The 23,582-nt window shown below is 43.2% G+C and overlaps 5 protein-coding genes and 1 pseudogene across 5 annotated transcripts; 1 reads left to right on the forward strand and 5 right to left on the reverse strand.

The window, feature by feature from the left end:
- Positions 1 to 4,750: 4,750 nt before the first annotated feature.
- On the reverse strand, positions 4,751 to 6,040 carry LOC104733294 (uncharacterized). The gene is made up of 3 exons (XM_087478053.1): positions 5,987 to 6,040; positions 5,166 to 5,905; positions 4,751 to 5,078 (listed from the first exon to the last, which is right to left on the reverse strand). The coding sequence occupies exons 1-3, from the start codon at positions 6,038 to 6,040 to the stop codon at positions 4,751 to 4,753; spliced, it is 1,122 nt and encodes a 373-aa protein (XP_087334179.1).
- Positions 6,041 to 6,862: 822 nt separating this feature from the next.
- Positions 6,863 to 8,751, forward strand: LOC147930264 (meiosis-specific protein ASY2-like). The gene is made up of 3 exons (XM_087476785.1): positions 6,863 to 7,807; positions 7,867 to 7,947; positions 8,029 to 8,751. The coding sequence occupies exons 1-3, from the start codon at positions 6,863 to 6,865 to the stop codon at positions 8,749 to 8,751; spliced, it is 1,749 nt and encodes a 582-aa protein (XP_087332911.1).
- Positions 8,752 to 13,226: 4,475 nt separating this feature from the next.
- On the reverse strand, positions 13,227 to 16,771 carry LOC147930265 (uncharacterized; annotated as a pseudogene).
- Positions 16,772 to 17,804: 1,033 nt separating this feature from the next.
- On the reverse strand, positions 17,805 to 19,259 carry LOC109127910 (uncharacterized). Its single transcript, XM_087476786.1, has 2 exons — positions 19,238 to 19,259; positions 17,805 to 19,132 (listed from the first exon to the last, which is right to left on the reverse strand). The coding sequence occupies exons 1-2, from the start codon at positions 19,257 to 19,259 to the stop codon at positions 17,805 to 17,807; spliced, it is 1,350 nt and encodes a 449-aa protein (XP_087332912.1).
- Positions 19,260 to 19,551: 292 nt separating this feature from the next.
- LOC104733295 (uncharacterized) lies at positions 19,552 to 20,839 on the reverse strand. The gene is made up of 3 exons (XM_010452881.1): positions 20,786 to 20,839; positions 19,971 to 20,698; positions 19,552 to 19,879 (listed from the first exon to the last, which is right to left on the reverse strand). Exons 1-3 carry the CDS (start codon positions 20,837 to 20,839, stop codon positions 19,552 to 19,554), a joined length of 1,110 nt encoding a protein of 369 aa, XP_010451183.1.
- Positions 20,840 to 21,460: 621 nt separating this feature from the next.
- Positions 21,461 to 23,291, reverse strand: LOC104733296 (uncharacterized). Its single transcript, XM_010452882.2, has 3 exons — positions 23,235 to 23,291; positions 22,404 to 23,137; positions 21,461 to 21,806 (listed from the first exon to the last, which is right to left on the reverse strand). Exons 1-3 carry the CDS (start codon positions 23,289 to 23,291, stop codon positions 21,461 to 21,463), a joined length of 1,137 nt encoding a protein of 378 aa, XP_010451184.2.
- Between the last annotated feature and the right edge of the window lie 291 nt (positions 23,292 to 23,582).

Here is a 23,582-nt window from a genome sequence, read left to right on the forward strand (position 1 = left end):
TAATTTTAATATTATATCACAGTTTTTAATTATCACATATAAAACTCTAACCATTTATTATAAACTCAAACCGAAATATAATTTTGTTTAATTGTAAAATCTAAACCCTAAACACTCTTTTATAAATCCAAACAGGCATATAATTTTATTTAATAGGAAAATCTAAAACCTAACCACTCTTTTGTAAACCCAAACCGACATATTATTTCGTTTAACTGTAAAATGTATACCCTAACCACTCTTTTGTAAATCCAAAATGATATAATTTTATTAATAAAAGATATCTTTTAAAAAATATGATATGACATGCCATATTATTGTATTCTGATTTGTTAATTAAGAGGGATGAATGAGAGTTGTTCACCCCTAGGCTTAACAAAATTAGTTACTCTATATACCACAAATTTTGTTTTTCATATTATTTTTATTTTTATTTTGGTAAATAATTTTCTTGTATTTTTTTGTTGTTATATGTTGTTTTTGTAAATTATACAAATCATTTATCTTTTTTTATTTTTTTTTTATCAAAAATACATAAAAACAAAATCATTATTATTTTTAGAAAAAAAAATATTTTTTTGAATATTTTTTTCTGGTCAACGCCGGTCAATACTAGTCAACGCCGGTCAACTCTGGTCAACGCCGGGTTCGGGCAGACCTCGAATGTTTATGGTGTTGTACACATAACCTATGTTTGTTTATGGATGTCCTTATGTGATGACAATAGTTCACGTAGTTAACAAGACATTTATATTGTTTGTATGTGTGGCTATGTGTTGGCGTATACTTCAAGTAGCTGGCAATCATTTTTCCAATAATTTATTCAAAAAGACTGCTATTGTAATATATAAGATAGAAGTATGTAAGATTAACATATGCGTTTTAATAACTACACAAATGTTAAAGTAAAGAGACATATAATATATTATTTAATGTGTTCATAAAAACAATTTGTTGGTAGTAGTAAAGACTAAAGAGTATATTTTAATATTAAAATATATTTGTGTGTACAAATACACTTTTAGTAGTGATGTAGATAGTAGATTTGTAAATGGATCTACATTAGTGTATTATAGCAAAAAAAGAAAAAAAAACTATTTTCTATAATTAAAAGTTTATCACTTTACTTTTATATATTATTTTTACTTACGAAAAGAACTAAATATATATTCTTTGTTAAATTTAATTTAATTTTAATAATTTTGAACTCATCAACATCTATTTTCTTTAACTAAAAGTGTATCTATTTACTGTTTTTTTTTCAATCAAACAATTAAAAGGAAATTTCTCGGTTAGCTGTCCAAACCGGAGGGAAAGGATTTACAAAAGAAACTTCAGAGATAAGAGAACACGAAGCACTAGCAAGACAATCCGCCTTCGTATTTGACGCAAGCGGGATCCAAGAGATGGAGAATAGTGGGAAAGACTCCAGCGAGTTAAACTCATTGAGCAAGTTGGAGAAGGACGGCCAATATTCAGAAGACTGCACCATAGTGAGTGATATGTCTATATTTTGCATCTCCTTAGCCTGTATTTGTCATGAATTTAGCTAGGACAACTAGTCGTTTTGCATCATTTTAGAACCTCTTTCGTACACTTTGCATGTTTAGAAAGTTTATGCATCATCCTTGCATACATTGTGCATTTCGGAGTATTTAAGGTGTCTAGAAGACGTTGGAAGCGCAGAGGATCGAGCCACGCTCAACCTCCGCAATCGAGCCATGCTCAACCTCCGCAATCGAGCCATGCTCAACCTCCGCAATCGAGCCACTCTCAACCTCCGCAATCGAGCCACTCTCAGCTGCATCAATCGAGCCATCCTCAACCTCATCAATCGAGCCATCCTCAACTTCCACAATCGAGCCATCCTCAACTGCCTCAATCGAGTCATCACTCGAGCCATCGGTCTAGGGATTCAGCTTTTGACGTCTTCATAAAAGTTGTAGAGAATTGAGTCATCTTTCCAATGCCGTTTATTTCAAGCCAATCGGAGGTGTGGTTCAAGAGTTATCATTGTTTTAGTGGATGCGTATACACCCAGCTCGAGCCATTTTCACTCACACCACTCGAGCCACTCCTACTCACACCACTCGAGCCACTCCTATTCACACCACTCGAGCCACTCCTACTCACACCAATCGAGCCACTGGACGCACACGGACAAAATCGCTTATACCAGGAAGACGCTCCGTCTGACATGCTTCGGGAGACTCCCAAACCGACGCTCTATCTTGTCGTTTTAAGTTTTAGGGATTCACGCGTTTTTACTATATATACATTTTGTTAAGTCTTGTTTTGGACATCTTAGTTTTTATCTCGTTTTCTTTTGTAAGGTTTCCCTAGCCACCAAAAACGTACTCTGACTTTGTATCCCGATATCTTTGAACTTATTCAGTATTTTGATTTGATTTCTTTTACAAAGTTGTTCTTCACATTTTAATCTATCTAGGAATGCTTGTTTCAATGTTTTCTGGGTTTGCATCCTTGACTATGATTTTCGGATCTAAGTAGTGTGTTAGTTCTTGAGGATGGATATATTAGGTGGAGGATCTTAGGATGTAGAGTGTTTAAACGTTGATTGCATGATTCCCTTCTGGACTAGAGTAAGAAATACTAGCTTTTCTCTGATCAATTGAGACTAAGTTTGAGACATTTCCACACCCAAAAGGTGTTTGATGAAATGTCTGACCAACTAGTGATAGAGACTTACGTTCCTAGCCTAAGAGATTAGTTGTCTTGGATGTTTGTTGACATGAATGAACTTGTTTGTAATGCCTGCTCGACCATGATCCTCTAGCGAGAGCTAGGTATGGAAGTGGTTGAGTCTGAGTAGCTTTTGCCAAGAGATTGGATTAGCTAGGTTGTGATGTTCATTGTTTAGGGATAGTTTGCTTGTGGCATGTTAAACACTCTTTAGACTAGGATACTCCACCGACATCAATTACTCCCATCCTTAGGACTTCTTTCCTTCTGATTTTTATTACATTCCTCAGACTGTTTCGCTTCTTGCTTTTTATTTCATGCTTAGACTCGTTTATGTTTTTATTCATTTCCACTTCTTTTCATGCATTCTCGTTTCTAGTTCTGTGACTCATTTCGGTTTTGCATTTTGACCATTCTAGGATTGTTAGACAAACACTCTTCTTGAATTGGCTTGACTTGTGATTGCTTGATTGCATCTTGAGTGATAGTGAACCTTCCCAACTGGATTGACAACCTTAAGTATTACAACACATAAGGTTAATTGAGACCTGCTAGGACATACAAAAATCTTAGTATCAGTGAGTAACTCAGCACAATCAGTCTCAAAACGTTGACAAGCAATCCCTTCAACACGTATCCGCTCAATGGCCCACAACAACGTTTTTAACTCCGAATGCAGGGGGAAGGGCTCTGGTTTAGACACTTGTCCCCCAACAACAAGGTTCGCTCCTCACCAACGCAACACCACCAGCCCAATCATGAATGCACATTGGTTGCTTTCCAAGAACCATCAATCTGACAACAAGGTGAAGAAATCTGGACATCTGAATACGAAGATGGAGCTGACATGACTGTCGTAAAAGAGAGCGCATATTCCCAGGCTAAATTATCACCCAAAGTCTAAGTAATTATATCATTCGCCTCTATCTTTTAACCTTGATTTTTTTTATGGTTTTCCAGATTGCCCATAAAATCCATGGTAATTGAAGAAGTTGATCAGGATCACCCTGTTGAGAGGCGTCCCTCCAGAAAACAAATTCCAAATTCGAGTATACCGACTCATATGGTAAACCCTGTGATAAAACCGGAGTCAGAGATAAATCCAAAACTTCACACGAACGAGGACATTCAAAATAAAAACATGATTAATAGTTTCAACCGTATAGTCGCATCTTTTACATCAAATATCACATTGGACACCTCGGTGTATCTATTTACTTACTAAAAATATTTACTTTTGATAAATTTAATTTTATTTTTAAAATTATAAACCCGCACATTGAACGGGTCATAATCTAGTTATATATGTTTTCAAATACTTTGAAATACTCAAACAAGAAGAGTATGAAACCAAGTCTAATCACTAGAACTAAATTTAACCGTGCCGGTTATGGTTTTACATGGTTTTTTTGTAATTAACAAGTGACCCGGTTGCACAAGGCCCAATGTATTATGGTGAACAAAACATTAAACATTTCTCTCAAACCTACCATTTTACTTGGTTAGTACTGCAGAATCAAGAACTGTTAAATAATCAGATTTTTGTACATTTGTTTTGGGGAAAAATATTACGGTTAAAATATATTTACCATCATCATATGCTCCTCTAGAGTTACAACATCTCAGTTAATAATATCTCACTTTCTCTTGGTTACTTTTGTTTTCTTTAGGGTGTTTTTTTTTTTTGGTGAAACGTTTTCTTTAGGGTGTTTCTTTCTACTAGACAACTCTCTACCCACTGATGATTTCTTAGGCATTTTAATTACGTGTCATTTTGTCTCTGCCTATTTTAAAAAATATTTCAGAACTTGTTTGCCTTTACCCTGCAAATTATTTATATGCGTTGAGCTAGTTGTGATTAAGAAAGGTAAAACGAGTTCTGCCATGTTTGATTCCAACTAGTCAGAGATCTACTAACCAAAAAAAAAAAAAACATTAATTAACTAGTAAGTACTACATGAACCAAACCCAAAAACATTAACGAAATAATATTGAAGGCCACAAAGAGACACGCAGTATAAAATGACATCCAATGATATCAAAGTCACTAGTAAGAGGATGGAGCAGGCCAGTAAGGGAACTCAGTTGATGTTAATGGAAGGTTATCTTTTGTGAAGAAGGTAGTGCTAATATCGGCTGCGATGTCGTGAACACCAAAGTTACGGCCCACATAATAGATATAGTTAGGCCTGAGTCCAGGAGACGAGCTTGCCGGGACACAGCATGCTTCATTATGTCCAAGAAAGATACAAAGATCTCCAATGTCTTCCGTGTAAACCAAGTCACCGCAAATTGTATCTACTCTAAACACCAAAAACCCTTTTGTTGTATGGAAGATTGTTCCCTTATCCCAGTTCTTGTCTTCCTGGCCGAACCTGCAAATAAGATATCTATATGTTTCAGCATATATTAAATTACCAACTTCTGCATGCATATTTCAAAAGAAATAAGTTATTATGTACCACTTGACGAGGAAATGTTCGCCGGAGGGTGACTCCACGAAGTGGTCCGTTCTGGAACACCAGATGAACTCTTCCAAATTCGTCCGAAGCACCTTACTTACATGGTCCGTTTGATTACACTTAGACAAGTAGTGGAACTTGGGTTCGAAATCTTCCTTCTCCTTTGCGTGGAGATCCAAGGACCAATAGTACTGTCCAGAAGGACAAACAGTGAGAAACTTTTTGTTCTTCTTTGAATACATTAGACTCGAGAAAGGGTGTACAGAACCAGAGGTATCGAAGTTGATCCATCGAGAGCAAGAGCCGCTGAAGGGCTCGCACAGATACACGTGAGATCCCAATAACTTGACCGCCACTACCAGTTCATGCTTCCTCATGTTACGAGAGTTGGACACTGCCACGTTCTGGATTCGAGAACTACTAGGCAGAGGAGGTAGATGGAGTTTGACCGAGTCAGATGGTGTGTTACTGACCAGCATGAGATTTGTTGAATCATTACCCTCCGATTTCTCCAAGGTAACTCTGTATCCATCTTTATTATGTGGAATTCCATCGGTCATCGCCACTCGGACCTCTTCTCGGAGTCCCTTGTCCTTAATCACGAGTTTCTCTTTGTATTTATCATCGTAGTATACTTGATCATTGTGAGAGTACTTGTTGGTCTTAAGGAGGTGGTCAATCAACAAGTACGGGTGTGTTGGCTTAGAGCAGAACATCCGAACCTTCGTGTTGTTGTATCTCTGCATGCATGCCATATATACAATGAGTAAGAACCAAAAGGAAAATCCAAGTCATATCGCATAACAAATAAAGAAACTTACGATGACATTTTTGCAGACAGATGGTTTCAAGAGTCGGTTGATGAGCTGAGACATCGTCGAAAACCCTAAAACTATTTTGCTGATTTGGTCGTCTAAGAGTAATATAGAGATAACGCCTTGGAGATATAATATATAGAAGAAGACGAAGATAGCATTAAATCTAAGGAGATATGAACAAAGGTGAAGGTCTGTGGAGAATTAAGATGCTTATTAACATTGTAAGGTGTTTACAATACAGGAAAGAAGATCGACTAAAGATCATTTACATAATGTTTCTGTGAGATACGATACGTGATGAGGAAGAGATATGAAACTTGGAGAAGAGTATCCGGTTTGGGTTTGGGTTTGATGGTTCGGTTTAACAAGATAAACATTAATAATGCTGTAATGGAGATAACATTAAATCTAAGGAGATAAACATTATTAATAATCTATTTTTTCTTTCTTATAATTAATGAAATGACATGAAAATATATAGCGTCTTAAGAAGACTCGATCTTAACTAAGAGCAGCTGTCAAGTATAAAACATTGGCTACTTTATTTTTCGGTGCGACTTCTGGTTTAATATCAATTGGTTAGGTTAGTTAAATACTTAAAATGACCTGGTTTGGTCGTATTTGGGGTTAAAATATCTAGTCCTTGCTACCGTTAAAATCACGTTTATTTACAAACATATTCTAAACTTTATTTAGTAGAGAAATTTATGAGATAAGCATTTAATCCCAAGAATATTGTCTGATTCGGACTTTCTGTCCGTGATTATAGATTCAGGCTTTCTAAAAAAATGAAATAACCAAACTACCTCGCTCAGAAAAGCAAATCATGTTTCTCTTTGGCTTCGTCATCTCGTGTCTCCCTCATCCAACATCAACTTCATGGCTGCCTTGACCGTGGCAGCCGAAGTCGGAGTCGAGCTTAAAGTTCAAGCCTTCGAACAGCTATCAAATTTCAAGCTCTCGAAGAGTCCGAATCGCTGGGAAGTGAACATGAGACCGGCTCATAACTTCCTCGTCGGCAAACGAGTGAATAAATTCAAGAAGTATATGAATCAATACTTCTTCGTCCGCGTCGACCAGTATTCATTTGTTAACCCGTTGGGTTTTTACCGGAGAGTGTGGAATGAAAATCCTGGTAGATTTACATTTCTATTATTTCAATTGACTTCGGCACTGCTGACCAGTTTTAATTTTTTCGTGTCTCTGCTTCCAGATCGTCCGTTCTGTGCAACGCGCCTAGCTCCGAACTATATTCTTGTTAGAGACGTTTTGTTAACCGGGAACAATCGTCGGTGGGACTTTATTACCCGTATCCGTGTCGAAACAGCAATGGGCAAAGCTAGAACGAATTTCCCAAGTTTCGCCAGTTCGCTAGGACGACCTGCCGGATGCCGTGTCATGGAATCAAAAGATGTTCAGATCGTTCGCCGAGAAACTCAAGCTGCCATTGAGGCCGAGATCGGTCCATCCCAGGGTTTAACCGAAGTAGATCCTACCCCAGATCAGACCGTCACCGACCCTACTCAGGCTCCCGGAGAAGATATCGAGCCATCAAGTGTTGCAGAGGAAGAAAATCTTCCTTTGGCGTTAGAGAATGCCGATCCACCGAACCAAGAACAAGACGTTCCCCAGCTTGAAGCTGGATCTAGAAGGAGGAAGAGGAAAACGAACAAAGACAAACAAATCAATGTCGAGCCAGCCACCGATGCGCATCCGTTACCGAGCCGCAAACGTTCGGCCGATGAAGCCGGACTGGAGTCCGCCGATCGATTCGCCTTGAAAGAAAAGATGACAAGACGAATCACTTCGCCTATAATTACTTCGGCAATTATCCCTTGGTGACCAATCGCGAGGCTTCAGGCAAACTTTTCTGGGCTCTGAAGATTTCCAACCGAATTCTTCCGTCAGCTGACGAATTGGAATTCAAGCAAGCATTCCTTGACGTCGCTGAATCGCACTTAATGGTTCGTCTTACTATCAACTCTTATTAAAGTTTCATTTGTCCAATTACGCTTCAGACTGACGCATATTCGTTGGATCTGCAGACTGCCGCCAAGATGAATACGCTGGTTCAAAAATACGATAGGCGGGTCAAAACCAGCAAGGGGTCCGATCTCGAACTCAAAAAGGTGACAGAGTGCGCAAAAGAGATCCAAGCCGCTAGCAGGGCGAAGGACGAGAGGATCAAGGAACTCGAGGCGCTTATTGCAGAAAAAGATGGCATCATTGCCAATATCGATCTGAAGGTTAACGAACTGAACTCCCGAGCGCTTACTCTGGAGGAAGAGAAAGCCGACCTGCAAGAGGCATGCGAAGGGCTGAAAGTTCAGCTCAAATTCGAAGTTAAGAGACTTCGGAAAGATCGTTGGGATAAGGTGGAGCGAACAGCGAAGAAAGCGCAAAACCGATTAGACAAGGTCAAGGCCTATCTAGTTGAGCAGGCGAAAGTTCGCCCTCTAGAAGACCTGCTGAACCAAGCCACCGGAGTACAGGGAGCTGTACAATATCTGATTGAGAATGGGGCTGTCATTCCTGAGGAGCGAATAAGGGAGATCGACGAGAAAAAGGCCGAAGCCGAGAAGACTGTCACTGCGATCGATGTCCTTGAGCTGAATGAAAATGACCTTACCATGTCCCCGGACCAGCTCGGTTATGGATTTCCTCCCCCAGCGACCGATGAAACGACGGTTCCAGAATCCGTTGAGCATCCCTTCGGCTCAAACGCCGGGAGTTTTCAAGCAGATCTATCCGGTGACGTGGACGTTTAAAATTATGTTTTTCTTTGTTTTGCTTTCGCTTCAGATTTTATTTAAGTATGGGTTTGAATACCCTTGTAGAACATTGCCGACTCGTTCGGCCCACTCTTCTTTTGGAACTTATTTGTCAAGATTGTTTCCTTTTTGTTGAAAAATAAAATTGACAATTTCGAGAAAGATGCACACTTTCCAATTCGGCATGGAAAGTTCCCAATTCTCCTAAATAGTTTACCTCCCAAGACGTGTATAAATCTAACCAATGCTGCCTGCGGATTAAACATCCAAGAAAGCTTTTCAACCAAAGACAATGTCGAGCTCGATTAGCAGCGTTGAGTCCCCGTTGGTTGGCAACGATGTGCCAACGTTCTCGAATGCCGAAGCTATCGAAAGAGGGATGGCGTACTTCCCGAACATCAGAGCGTCCTGGATGTTGATGTCCCGCGTTAGACCAGAAGAGAGACGCGAGCTGATCGATTTTCTTCATGAGGTGGAGGATCGCCATGCGGAATATTCCAATCGTCTTGCCGCATCAGAACAATCACACCGAGATCTGCTACTCAAACTTGAGATGCTGGAATCTCACCCAAAGGATTGGATTAAGAATGGGTTTGGCAAGATAGCTGATTTGCCGCCATGTCTTGTTGCATACTGCAACGAATGCCGAAGTGAATCAGATCGGAAGCCAGTGCACATGGATCCCGCTTTAATTGGCGACTTCATTCCGGGCAAAGTTAAACCGTTTTACATTAACCGGCGTGCAACCGATGCCGAACTTGCCGAGGCGGACGCCTTTTTCCGTCAGGTAACCGCTACCCTCTTTTCCTTTTTCCTTTCCTTGTAAGCGATCGAAACTTGTCTTCCTCGTACTAACCCGTTGGTTGATTTTGCGTATGCAGATCGAGGGTTCACACCAAGAACTGACTCAAGATCTTCAGTACTTTCATATGAAGAGAGGCAGAATCGATCGACGCTTGAGGACTCTGGAATCCGAAATTGTTTTGCTCAAGGCGAAAAGGAAAAGGACTACGGATCTGCTTGACGAGTCTGAACAAAAAGCCAGAGCGTTGGAGACTCGTTCGGAAGATTGGGAAAAGACTGGGTTGCAATTGCTATGGCCAATGCCGAAACGACTCAAGTCGAGCATTCGTGAGATCGCTGCGAACGGCGCACCAGTTCGGAATTAAGATGTTTTATTTAATCATTTAATAATACCTAGCTGCAATGTAACGGACGAGCTTGAATTTCGCTTGGAATAAAATTTTATAATAAGAGATTTGCTTTAATCATTGTTTTACTATCTGAAAAATGTGTCAGAGGCGAGACGCCTCCCGGCTTACAACAGACAATTTTTATTAATTGATGGTAGAAAACATCAATTCGAGATGAAGTGTTAATAAAGTGTGTTTAATCGGAGAGCGAGATACTGGGCTCGGCTTATCTCCTTTGCTTTAGCTCGGATGCCGGACTGCGAAAATATCCTCTGGGTTCGGCTAACCGTTCCGTCCGAACTAAAGTTTGGGTGCGAAATAAATACTCTGGGTTCGGCTTACCCCAAAAACAAAAAGCGGATGCGGAATAAATACTCTGGGTCCGGCTTATCCCTACGTAGGAAGGTCAGGGGCGACTCTGGGTTCGGCTTATCCTGAAAATAGTGGGTCTTTATGCGAGCTGATCACCTGGCCAGGGTGTCAACGAGGGGTGAACTTTGTACGAGCTAATAGATGCTTAGTCCGGTTCGAGCTAAGGTATACCTATGAGTGTATATTTTTTTTTTTTTTTTTTTTTTTTTTTTTTTTGAAATTAGGAAAATTTCCCTTTTCTTTTTGGAAATAATGAACACCCCCCATAAAATGCGTCGCGCGGTCTTTGAGAATTCCTCTCGGGAAAACGCGAAAATCACGCTTCACTTTGATTGGTGGGTTTAGCGGCGGTTACTTTCCATAATCCTGTATAAATAGGATTGAGGGTTGGGGAGATCATTCTAACCACTTCCATTATTTGCGAGAATCACTGAGAGAAAAGAGATGGTGACTACTCGATCAGCGTGGCTAAGACAAGCTCGGGAGAGGCTTGCCGCTTCGGCAAGCAGTTCGAGACGAACTGAAGCTTCAGAGAGCTCCTCCGCCCACGAGAGCGCGGAGACGTTCCGAGTTTGCGCTCCTGTCCCGTACGTTGACATGACGGGTGCAGAAGGGAGTCCTGTGTGTCAGGAACTTCGAAGATATCGAGCTCGCCGCTATAGGCTGGGGGCTCATCTTATGGCAAGACGCCGAAGATTGGCCGAGATCTGTCGGTTTTATCGTTTGGACGGGACCATTCGGGTCCTGAACGAACTAATCTCCAATGGTTTCTACTTGGAGAAGTGGCGTATGACCGGGCTGTTTGCCGCGCGAACGGCGTGCCTAGAACTGCTGGAAGGTATGGGGGTGCCCGTCCTCTTGGAGGCCGATTGTCAGCCTCTCGAAGATACTGCGTACCCGTTCAACGTGGATATCTGGGCCTACCGAGCTTCCGTAGAAAGGTTAAGGCGGTATGCCACCTTCCTGGAGTCGGCCGGCCCGATTTTCCGCGAGAGGCACTTGGTTGAAGTTTAGGATTATCGATCATCATAGTGCGACGAAGTGTCGGGACCCCTGCTTCAGCTGGGGCGAGTGCTTCAAGACCATATGCGAGGGAGAAAGGGGATTGTCCCGTGCTCCGCCGCGGGGTTGTGCGGTATGACCACAGCACACCATCCAGGTGATCTGCCCATGCTCCTTTCCTTCGACCGAGTCATTTCTTGAGCCCATCAACGATCGATTTATTCGTGGCTTCAGCTTGACCGTTGTCTTGCGGGTATCGAGGAGTCGAAGTGCTGAGACGGATTTGCCATTTTGTCAAGAAGCGTCTGGTGATCATCGAAGTGAATTGGGTACCGTTGTCGGTGACGATCTCATATGGGAGTCCGTGGCGACATATGATGTTTTTCCATATGAAATTGGTCACGTCTAAGGATTGGATCCTTGTGAAAGATTCTGCTTCCACCCACTTGGTGAAGTAATCGGTCAGAACCAGAACATATTTCTTGGATTTGGATGCCGGCAAAGGTCCTATGGCATCCATGGCCCAGCGCATAAAGGGATACGGAGCAGTGACGGTGTTTAATAGTTCGGGCGGGACGTGCCGCATGGGTCCATGGCGCTGACAAGCTTCGCATTTGGCTGCAAAAGTCTCGCAATCGGCCATCATGGTGGGCCAATAGTGTCCGTCCTTTTTGATTTTGAGAGCAAGTGCGCGTCCGCCGGAATGGTTGCCACCTTCGCCTTCATGCATTTCCATCATGATGCGTTCGGCCTCGTCCCGAGTAACACAGGTAAGGAACACTCCCGAAGCACTCCGGCGAAATAGCTCCCCGTCCAACAAGATGTACCTGGCACTCCGAGCCTTTAGTCGTCGAGCTGCCCATCGATCTGCCGGGACGGTGCCATCGGAGATGTAAAGCTTGATCTCAGTTTGCCAATCTTAGGGGGGTTCGACGACGTCTGCCATATCTTCTATTGGCTCGTCGACTTCCATCGGGGTTGGGTCGTCATTGATGAGGGCGATCTGGCTATCCGGGTCAACGCTGGGAGCCTCGATGCATTCGATGGGAATGGTACGCCGTAACTCGGGGTCGGAGCGGTTTGCCAGAGCTGCGAGTGCGTCGGCTGATGCGTTCTCGTTCCATGGGACCTTCGTCAGGGAGAACGACGTAAACTCGCTGGATAATGCACGGACCAACTGTCGATATGCTCCCATTCGCTTGTTTTTAGCGTCGAATTCTCCGCTGTACTGGCTGACTACGAGTTGGGAGTCACAGAAGACCTGCAGGTGTTTAACTCCAAGTCCCTGGGCTAGCCGGAGTCCTGCGAGAATGGCCTCGTACTCAGTTTCGTTGTTCGATGCTTTGAAATTGAGCTTTAACGCTTGCTCGAGAATTTCTCCGGTGGGAGATCGAAGTATGATCCCGACCCCGGATCCTTGATTTGTTGACGATCCGTCGACGAACATTGTCCATTGCTCCACCGTGGAAGTGGGATCGTCAAGCTCGGGAGACAATTCGGTGATGAAGTCAGCCAGAACTTGTGACTTCAGGCTTGGGCGAGAACGGTATTCGATGTCGTACTCGCTAAGTTCGATTGCCCATTTTGCCATGCGTCCGGATTGGAGGGGGCTATGAAGGATGGTTCGGAGTGGTTGATCGGTAAACACGACGATAGAGTGCGACTAAAAATAGGGTCGTAGTTTCCGTGCTGCGACGATCACTGCAAGGGCCAATTTTTCTAGCGTGGGATATCGCGACTCCGCGTCGTTTAGTGCTTTGCTTGTGTAGAAAATGGGTTTCTGGTCCCCGCGATCGTCTCGGACTGGCACCCCGCTAACGGCCGAGCTGGACACCAAGACATAGAGATACAATGTTTCGCCGTCCTCCGGTTTGACCAATACTGGGTGACAGGTCAAATATTCCTTCAACTGACGAAAGGCGATCTCGCATTCCTCGTCCCAATGGAAATCCTTATTCCCGCGAAGGGGAGGCACTTATCCGTTGAGCGCGCGATGAAACGGTTCAGAGCAGCGATCCGACCAGTCAAGCGTTGTACTTCTCGCTTGTTGGTCGGCGACGGGAGCCCTAGTATGCCTTCGATCTGCTTGGGATTTGCCTCTATTCCCCGTTCAGTGACGATGTACCCCAAGAATTCCCCGGAAGTTACTCGAAAGGTGCACTTCGTCGGGTTTAGTTTCATCTGGAATTGATCCAAGATGTCGAAACACTCTGCCAGATGTTGGACGTGCTGTTCTGCGATCAGAGACTTGACCAGCATGTCGTCTATATAGACTTCCATGGTTTTGCCGAGCAGATCCGCGAACATCATGTTTACCAAGCGCTGGTAGGTTGCTCCGGCGTTTTTCAATCCGAACGGCATCACTTTGTAACAGTAGGTCCCCCTATCTATGATGAATGCCGTTTTCTCGCGGTCAGCTGAGCTCATGGCGATCTGGTGTAGCCTGAGAAAGCATCCATAAACGAAAGCAGCTGGTTTCCAGCCGTGGCTTCGACGAGACGATCTATGTGCGGCAGAGGAAAGCTGTCCTTAGGGCAAGCTTTGTTGAGATCGGTGAAATCCACGCAAACTCTCCACTTGCCGTTTTTCTTTTTGACTACGACCGGATTAGCCAACCAATCAGGATACTGGACTTCCATGATTTGATCCGCCTTGAGTAGTCGTTCCACTTCGTCCTGGACCGCCTTGGCTCGATCCGGGCCTAGGCGCCTGCGCTTCTGTCTGATCGGTTTGAACGTGGGGTCGATATTTAGCTTGTGGCACATGACTTCGGGGATTATCCCGACCATGTCCTTTGTTGACCAAGCGAATGTGGAAGCCCGAGATTGCAGGAAAGCGATCAGCTTGACCTTTATGCTTTCGTCGAGTTCGGCCCCGATGCCGACAGTTCGCGATGGGTCGGAGGGGTCAATGTTCGCCTGTAGGATCTTGCACTCCGGACACTTGAGGCGATCCCGCTCCGGCTTTCGGGGACCAGTGAGATGGTCCCCGCTCTGTAATTGCTATGCGGTCTCCGTCTTCCTCTGCTTCTTTTCGATAACAGAGCAGACTCTGGCCACCCTCTGGTCGCCGTAAAGTGTGCAAATTCCTGTAGGAGTTGGGAATTTGAGGCAGAGGTGATAGGTCGACGGTACGGCCTGCATCGCATATATCCAAGGTACCCCCAGAATAGCGTTGTAGATTGGTGGTGCATCAACGACTGCAAACTTAGTTTTCCGGGTCACTCCGCCAGCTCGTACTTGTAGCTTCACGTCGCCCATCGACATTTTGGCGACCCCGTCGTAGCCCGTCAGCGTTCGAGTTTCGGGTTTCAGTTGGTCTGGTGTGACGCCCATTTTTTCCAATGTTTGCCAACAGAGTACATTGACTGTGCTCCCAGTGTCGATCAAAACTCGTTCGACGTCGAAGTCGCCCATCGAGACTTCGATAACCAAGGGGTCTGAATGGGGGTGTTGGATTCCTTTGGCGTCTTCTGAGGTGAATGATATCGGGTCCGCACATAGCGGAGGCTCGCCCGGAGCGGTTTGGAGGGCGCAAACTTGCCGTGCTCTCTTTTTGAGTGCGCGAACAGAATCCGCGCAGTCCTCCGGTGGACCAAGTATCATGGTTATTCGTCCACGGGGAGGAGAATTAGCCCGCTCCGGGTTTTGTCCCCTCTGTCGTTTGGGTGGGCCAGGCAGTTCGTCTGCTTGGGGCGCCTCCTCCTGGTGATTCACGGGTGCTAGCTGCTGGGCTGCGTTGGGTGGTCCATCGTAACCCCGTCCGCCACCTGCGCCACGGCCTCGGTTAGATCGTCCTCCGCGCCATCCACCTCGACGACCTCTGCCTCCACGGGCGCTTTTTGGCTGATAAGTAGCTTCGACTTCGCCAGAAAGATACTTTGCGTACAGATAGTTCTTCAGATGGACGCACTCTTGTGTGGAGTGACCGGGGTACATGTGAAAATCGCAGTAGAGTTCCTTCGGGTCAGATGGCTGCTTGTCCTGACCGTCCACCTTGGAGACTGCGTGGATGACGCCCTTTTTTCGATCCTGAGGTTCGTGGTGCTTACGGGGTTCGTGGTGTTCGACCCGGTTTTTAGTCTTAGCAGGATGCGACGGCTGTTCGTCGTTAGTTTTTGCGGCTATTCGGGCTTCTTCCTCCTCGTCGAGTGCGAACCTGGAGGCCCGATGTAACGCATCATCGAGATCCTTGGGTTCCCGGATGTTAAGGTCTTTTCGTAACGGCGATCCGGGGATTAAGCCTTTTCGGAAGGCCGCCATTGCTGCGTCTTCCGGGATGTTGACCTTTGTCAGCTTTTCTTTGAACCTGTTCAAGTAGTTGGCGATAGGTTCCCCTCGTTCCTGGGCCATCTCCCAGAGGTCTGAACTTGTCACGCCTCGTTCGATGAGGATTCGGTAGTTCTTGAGGAAAACCTTGGACAGGTCGTCAAAGTTGTCAATCGAGTTCGGCTCGAGCCTCGTGAACCACACCAAGGCAGGGCCGGAAAGGCTATCCACGAACAGTTGACAGCAACCGGCGTCCCTTTGTTCTTCGGTGAATCGAGCTTTTGACATGGTCGCCATGAAGGATGTCATGAACTGAACCGGATCTTTGTCTCCCTGATAGACCGGCAGCTTCAGTTTGACGTGTGGTATGGCGGCTCGTGCTATTCGTTGAGTGAAGGGCGACTGCCGAGTTACCTCAACGATCCTGTCGATTTCCGGAGCGGTGCTGATAGCTCGATGGAGGAGAGTGTTCATGCCACTAATCTGTGACCTGATTTCTTCGAGTTCGTAGCAAGGTCCGGAGTTCGCGTGGCGGGTGACTGGGACGGTCATGCTTTCGTGTATCCGTGAGTTCGGATTCGTTGGTCGGATACTGGACGTGGTCCGAGGGGGAGGATTCCTCCGCTCCGGTTGTGCTTCCGAAAAATCGAGACGACGAGTGAGACCATCTACGTTGAGCGATTGTCCAGCAGAGATCTGTAATGGGGTTGTTTGGGTCACAACGGCATCAACTCTGCGGTTGGTTTCGGAGATCATCTGGTAGATCTCTTTTGTCATGGTGCCGAACAGGATTCTGAAGTCCTCCATGGAAACGAGCTGCGGATTCTGGGCCGCTGGTGTGGTATGAACGGGGAGGTTCCCGTTCTGAGTGCTGTTCTGCTGCTCCGTTACGCGAGCATCCGCCTCCTCGTGGGTTTGTTCAGTAGAAGGCTCTGCGTCGAGGTGGACTGGCTCCTCGAGAGTTCGTCCTACACCCTGGCTGGTTTCCCCATCAGATCTGACCCCGACTGGGAGTTCGGTGGAGGTTCCGACCGGATTTGCCGTCACGCGATGACGGGAATACACGGCAATGACAGGCCTAGTTGACCCACCCAGTGTCGCGGTGTCATCCTGAGAAGGCGTGATGCCCGTGAGATCGGGAGTGCGGTTTTCTTCTGGAACTTCGTTCACGACGGAAGACATTATTGCAAGGCTTCTTTCAGGAGAGTTTCCTAGAGACGATTTGCGTCCCCACGGACGGCGCCAATTGTAGAAACTAGGTTTCCACAATGAATTTGTTTATGGAGGGGAACAAATTCAATAGAGCTATCTCTCTAGAAAATAGATCTAAGCCTTGAAATTAGGAGTAAAGAAGAAGAGCTCGAAAGAACTAGGGTTTGTTGTAAAGAGCAAAAAGAGAACTCGGTTATTGTATTAGATTCTGAATGATTTACAATGGAGAAGTCTCCCTTATTTATACATGTTCAGAGATCTCATAATATATTAACTTTCCTTAACAGACGAAGTGAAATATGGAAAACTGCCCTATTGCTTGAGTCGGCCGCCGCACCGAAGTGGATGTCGGTTCCTTCTTCTCCAAGACTATTCTTTATCCGAACTGATTCCCGAAAACCTAATCGATCCCTTAACCGGATTCCCGGTTAGATAATCAATTAACATTTCTAGTTTAGCTCGGTATGATGGGGGTGCTAAATCCCGCACCAACAAAATACTTTGAAATACTCAAACAAGAAAAGTATGAAACCAGGTCTAATCACTAGAACTAAGTTTAACCGTGCCGGTTATGGTTTTACATCGTTTTTTTCTTTGTAATTAACTAATGACCCGGTTGCACAAGGCCCAATGTATTATGGTGAACAAAACATTAAACATTTCTCTCAAACCTACAATTTTACTTGGTTAGTACTGCAGAATCAAGAACTGTTAAATAATCAGATTTTTGTACATTTGTTTTGGGGAAAAATATTACGGTTAAGATATATTTACCATCATCATATGCTCCTCTAGAGTTTTTTTTTTTTTTTTTTTTTTTTTTTTTTTTTTAAAAAGCTGAATATTACAAAAGCTATGACAAAAAGTCATGCAGTATTTTGTGAAACAAGTCACACAGTTTTAAAAGCTGCAAAAGCATTATAGAAATAGGCCAATAATACAAGCATGACCCATAGATAGTAACCGAATCATCCGCTTCGGTTGGCTTTGTTAAACATGACATCTAACCACGTCCCCGGTGCCCGCGTCCACGGCACCCACGACCACGTGATCTACGTCCCCGTTGTCCTCTCCCTCGAGCAATAAAAGACTCTTGTGTCTCTTTAGCTTTAATGGAAGGTTGAACCGGTCTCTCTCGCAGTAATCTTTGTCCAGAAGGAGTCATATGGTCCATCATTTCAGATTCACTATCAGAATCCTCTGCATCAACTGAATCTCCATCTGAAGGAAGTGAATCCCCATCTGAAAAAGAAGAGCCCAAACGGCTAAACTTATTTTTAGCAAGGACACTTCTTACTTCTCGGTCACTAAGAACATCACTATCTTTTGTGACTGCAACTTCATTAGCTGTTTCAGTATTGCAAACAACCTTAGATAAAACTTGAACTTCCATATTTGTATGGCAATCTGCCACCTTGGTGCATAAATCTGAGACTTGTATTGGTGCAGCCTCAATGGGTAGGGCTGAATCTTCTTGGACTTTGGAGCCTTCTTGAATGACAACATTCATGGATTCATGTTGAAGATTGATTGGAGAGACTAGAGCTGGGGCGGTAGATAAGCTAATATTGGCAGGAGCATTGACCTCATTAGAGACAACTTTGGTGGCTTTTTGATGTGGCAACTTTTGGTTCATGCAACGGGAAGCTTTATGTCCTAACTGTCCACAATCTCCACACTGAACAGGAACCCATGCGTATTCAACATCAACCATAGATATGTTTCCCTTTTTATCCACAGCTGCAATCCTAGGAGGGAATGCTTTACTCAGCTCCACTTCCACCAAGATCTTAGCTTCACCCATTAGAGAAGGATCAAGTCTTGGTTTGTAAGTAGCCATAGGAGCACCTAAACCTGAAGCAATATGGCTAATTCCTGGAATTGAGTAGAGACTGTTTGGAATCTTTTTAAGGGTTACCCAAACCGGAATAGTCGAGATATCTGGGATATCAAAAGTATCTGCAGTGGACCAAGGAGCAACAAACATAAGACAATCATCAACATGCCATAAACCTCTTTGAAGAACCCAAGCTCTTGTTGAAGCATCTGGGATGTGGAAGAGAAACTTAGAGTCATCTAATTTGCGGATAAAGATTCTACACTTCCTTCCCCAAATTCTATTGACTACCGCATGAACCAAGCCACCAGAAGGAGGATTACATCTATAGAACTGGCCTAAGACATATTCTTTCTGGTTCTCTAGACCTTGCTTCAAGACATGACTTGGAATTGTTACCTTTGGAGTTCCATCTTCCATGTAATCCGGTGAAGTAGCTCTATACAGATTCCTTGATGAAGGATCCATTTTAGCAGCCCAATGAAGGATCCATTCTAGAGTTACAACATCTCAGTTAATAATATCTCTCTTTCTCTTGGTTACTTTTGTTTTCTTTAGGGTGTTAATTCTTTCTACTAGACAACTCTCTACGACTCTACCCACTGATGATTTCTTAGGCATTTTAAGTACGTGTCATTTTGTCTCTGCCCATTTTTAAAAATCTTTCAGAACTTGTTTGCCTTTACCCTGCAAATTATTTATATGCGTTGAGCTAGTTGTGAATTTGTGATTAAGAAAGGTAAAACGAGTTCTGCCATGTTTGATTCCAACTAGTCAGAGATCTACTAACCAAAAAAAACATTAATTAACTAGTAAGTACTACATGAACCAAACCCAAAAACATTAACGAAATAATATTGCAGGCCACAAAGAGCCACGCAATATAAAAGGACATCCGATGATATCAAAGTCACTAGTAAGAGGATGGAGCAGGCCAGTAAGGGAACTCAGTTGAACTTATTGGAAGGTTATCTTTTGTGAAGAAGGTAGTGCTAATTTCGGTTGCGATGTCGTGAACACCAAAGTTACGGCCCACATAATAGATAGAGTTAGGCCTGAGTCCAGGAGACGAGCTTGCCGGGACACAGCATGCTTCATTATGTCCAAGAAAGATACAAAGATCTCCAATGTCTCTCGTGTAAACCAAATCACCGCAAATTGTATCCACTCTAAACACCAAAAACCTTTTTGTTGTATGGAAGAGTGTTTCGTCTTCCCAGACCTTGCCTTCCTGGCCGAACCTGCAAACAAGATATCTATATGTGTCAGCATATATTAATAGATTATCAAACTTGTGCATGCATATGTCAAAAGAAATAAGTTATTATGTACCACTTGACGAGGAAATGTTCGCCGGAGGGTGACTCCACCAAGTGGTCCGTTCTGGAACACCAGATGAAGTCTTCCAAATCCGTCCGAAGCACCTTCTTAATATGGTCCGTTTGACTAGACAAGTAGTGGAACTTGGGTTCGAAATATTCCTCTTCCTTGGCGTCGAGATCCAAGGACCAATAGTATTGTCCAGAAGGACCAACAGTGAGAAACTTTTTATTCTTCTTTGAATACATTAGACTCGAGAAAGGGTGTACAGAACCAGAGGTATCGATGTTGATCCATCGAGAGCAAGAGCCGCTGAAGGGCTCGCACAAATACACGTCAGATCCCAAGAACTTGACGGCCACTACCAATTCATGCTTCCTCATGTTACGAGAGTTGGACATTGCCACGTTCTGGATTCGAGAACTAATAGGCAGAGAAGGTAGATGAAGTTTCACCGGGCCAGATGGTGTGTTATTGACCAGCACGAGATTTGTGGAATCATCATCCTCCGATTCCTTCAAGGTAACTCTATATCCATGTTCATGTGGAATTCCATCGGTCATCGCCACTCGGACCTCTTCTCTGAGTCCCTTGTCCTTAATAACGAGTCTCTCTCTGAATTCATCATCGTAGTATACTTGATTACTGGAACAGTTGGTAGCCTTAAGGAGGTGGTCAATCAACAAGTACGGGTGTGTTGGCTTAGAGCAGAACATCCTAACCTTGGTGTTGTTGTGTCTCTGCATGGCCACATATATATAAACAAGTAATCATAGTAAGAACCAAAAGGAAACTCCAAGTTATCACATAACAAATAAAGAACTTACGATGACATTTTTGCAGACAGATGACTTCAAGAGTCGGGTGATGAGCTGAGACATCGTCGAGATAACCCTAAACTATATGTCGTTTCAGAATAATATAATAAGAACGCACCAAGTATACAATCTAAGGAAATGCTTTGATTGTATTGATATTATGATTTACAATATATAGACATACAGTATATACATAAGGGTTTTGTACACAACTAAATTACACATATATCCTTTATTCTATCTCTCTTCTCTATACACAATATATATGGATATAACACTAAATCTAAGGAGATAAATCTTCATTAATAATCCATTTCCTTTTTTTATTATTATTATGGAAACATGAAAATATTATCGTCTTAAGACTATAACAAAGAACAGCTGTCTAGTAAAAACATTGCCGTCTGGTTTAATATCAGCTTAGCAACCTGGTTACTGGTTAGTTAAATGAACAGGTTTGGTCTTAGTTGGGGTTTAGTCCATTTTATGTTTGGCCTTCTTGTCACAAGTTGTATATATTTTTTTTGTTTTTTTAATCAATGAATAACAGATAGTATGTGCGGTATATCATGAATTTGAGTTAAAACCAAAAAAAAAAACTTAAAAGATGATCGTCTGGCTATAGATCTCTTAGCATAGGGAAGTAAAGAAGAAACCATAATCAGTAGTGAAATAACCATATTACTAAGAGTAGAGAGGAATTGGAGAAGGCCAGTAAGGGAACTCAGTGGACTTTAATACACCTTCATTTGTGATGAAGGTTGTGCAAAGTCTGGTGGCGATATCGTAAACACCAAAAGTATACCCTACAAAATAGATGCAGTTAGGCTTGAGCCCAGGAGACGAGCTCGCGGGGACACAAAGAGCTTCACCATGTCCAAGAAATATACAAAGATCTCCAATGTTGTCTGTGTATGACAATACTTTGAATTCTTTCTTTGGGTCATCCGTTCTAAACACCATGAACCGTTTTGTTATGTGCTCGAATGTCATCACTCCGTTGATATTCTTGAAAGAGTCTCCACTGTACCTTAAATCACCAATAATGGATCAAACTTATATTTCATTTGCAATAACTCAAAAACAGGACCGGACGACCAGCCAATTTGAACTGGCCAAATCCAATGGTGCGGTCTATGTTTTAGTTGTAAGCTTTATCTGCGCATGAAACCAGCCAGGGGAGCAGTAAACAAACTTATTCTCATAGCAAATATCTAGTCCTTGGTACCGTTAAAATCATGTTTACAAACGTATTCAAAAATTTCTAAGAATTAAGCTAACTAGAAACAGATTCAAGAGTCACATTATATATGTTTTCAAATACTTTGAAATACTCAAACAAGAAAATTATAAAACGAAGTCTAATCACTAGAACTAAGTTTAACCGTGACCGGATTACTCATCCAGTTTGACTACCTGTCATAGTTTTAAATTGTTGTCTTTTCGTAACAAGTGATCCCGTTTAAATTTGCACAATGCCCGGATTATCCTAGGGTAAGGAAAACATTAAACAAAGAGTTTCTTCTCTCAAACCTACCATTTTTACTTGGTTAGTAGAATGAAAATTATTTGAATCAGATTTGTGTACATTTACTTTAGGATACGGTACCGGTTAGGATATAATTACCATTTGACGAGGAACTTTTCGCCAGAGGGTGACTCCACCAGATGGTCTGTCCTCAAAAACGAATCCAACTCATGCAAATACTCGTGCATCAAAGATCTAGGAATATTTACATTCCACGTAGTATTAAACTTGGGGTGGTTACCCTTCTTGAAGTGGAGATGCAAGGAGCACCAGTATTCGCCTCCAGGAGTTGGAATGTAGAACCTTTTATCTTTTTTGGAATACATGAGACTCGAGAAAGGGTTTATAGAGGCTGGCGTGGTTTTGATATCTATCCACTGCGAGTCGTCGTGACAAGCAGGCCTATAGAGCCTCAGCTGAGATCCCGAGTACTTGACGGCCACTACCCAGTCTTTGTTGTTTAGGTCAGGACGAGAGGACATGGCCAGGCTTTGGATTTGGGATCCTTTAGGAAGAGGAGGCAAATCAACTATCACAGGTTTTGATTTAGGGTCAGAGGGATCTTGGTAATGGATACTGAGGAAAGTTTGTTTTGACATGTGAAATCTCACTCCACTGTCGTAAGATGCACAAGCCATCGCATGACGAACTTCTTCCACAAGTTCCTTGTCCTTAATCAAAATTTCCTGTTCTCTTAAGTGACTTGTGGAACCTGCTGAAACGCATCTGAAGCGACCTTCCGAAGAGTACTGATCAGCCGCGGTGTTTAAGATGAAGTCAATTAATAGATACGGGTAGGCCGGCGTAGAAAACAACCGAACGTTCTTGTGTCTCTGCCCATAGTAGGTACGTTTGATGTAATCAGAAAACAAGAACCAGAAGTAGTAAAAACTAAACCTTGATTGTTATGGAATAAAATAAAAAGCTTACGAGGACATGTTTGCATACAGTGGGCTTCAAGAGGCGGCTGATAATGAGTTGAGACATTGTTGAAAAATGAAAATCTATGTGGGTGATTGGTCTTGTGTCGAAGCTACGCAAAGGGGTACGCCTTGGAGACCAAGCTTTACATTTAAGAACATACATAACATATTCTCAAGGAAAAAACATAATACATTTTGGAATCAAAATATATTGTCATAATTGTTTTGAAAAATTAATCTAAATTTTCATATTTCAAATTATTTGGCTTAATATCTAAAATATTTGAAACGCAAGAAAAGCATCGTTGCTGCAATTCAAAATTGTTCCAGGAAAGAATGAAACACCTAGAACTAG

This window comes from Camelina sativa, chromosome 12 (genome assembly GCF_030686135.1).
Source record: "Camelina sativa cultivar CO46 ecotype springtype chromosome 12, ASM3068613v1".
NCBI lineage: Eukaryota > Viridiplantae > Streptophyta > Magnoliopsida > Brassicales > Brassicaceae > Camelina > Camelina sativa.

Coding starts and splice junctions, on each gene's coding strand:
- LOC147930264 (XM_087476785.1), top strand. CDS start 6,863: ATGGCTGCCTTGACCGTGGCAGCCGAAGTCGGAGTCGAGCTTAAAGTT. Junction 7,808..7,866: donor CTTCGCCTATAATTACTTCG/GCAATTATCCCT, acceptor TGGGCTCTGAAG/ATTTCCAACCGAATTCTTCC. Junction 7,948..8,028: donor TCGCTGAATCGCACTTAATG/GTTCGTCTTACT, acceptor TTGGATCTGCAG/ACTGCCGCCAAGATGAATAC.
- LOC104733295 (XM_010452881.1), bottom strand. CDS start 20,839: ATGTCTCAGCTCATCACCCGACTCTTGAAGTCATCTGTCTGCAAAAAT. Junction 20,699..20,785: donor CTGTCTGCAAAAATGTCATC/GTAAGTTCTTTA, acceptor GTGGCCATGCAG/AGACACAACAACACCAAGGT. Junction 19,880..19,970: donor GAACATTTCCTCGTCAAGTG/GTACATAATAAC, acceptor TCTTGTTTGCAG/GTTCGGCCAGGAAGGCAAGG.
- LOC109127910 (XM_087476786.1), bottom strand. CDS start 19,259: ATGCCTAAGAAATCATCAGTGG. Junction 19,133..19,237: donor GCCTAAGAAATCATCAGTGG/GTAGAGTCGTAG, acceptor TTGTAACTCTAG/AATGGATCCTTCATTGGGCT.
- LOC104733296 (XM_010452882.2), bottom strand. CDS start 23,291: ATGTCTCAACTCATTATCAGCCGCCTCTTGAAGCCCACTGTATGCAAA. Junction 23,138..23,234: donor CTGTATGCAAACATGTCCTC/GTAAGCTTTTTA, acceptor TACTATGGGCAG/AGACACAAGAACGTTCGGTT. Junction 21,807..22,403: donor GAAAAGTTCCTCGTCAAATG/GTAATTATATCC, acceptor TGGTGATTTAAG/GTACAGTGGAGACTCTTTCA.
- LOC104733294 (XM_087478053.1), bottom strand. CDS start 6,040: ATGTCTCAGCTCATCAACCGACTCTTGAAACCATCTGTCTGCAAAAAT. Junction 5,906..5,986: donor CTGTCTGCAAAAATGTCATC/GTAAGTTTCTTT, acceptor GCATGCATGCAG/AGATACAACAACACGAAGGT. Junction 5,079..5,165: donor GAACATTTCCTCGTCAAGTG/GTACATAATAAC, acceptor TCTTATTTGCAG/GTTCGGCCAGGAAGACAAGA.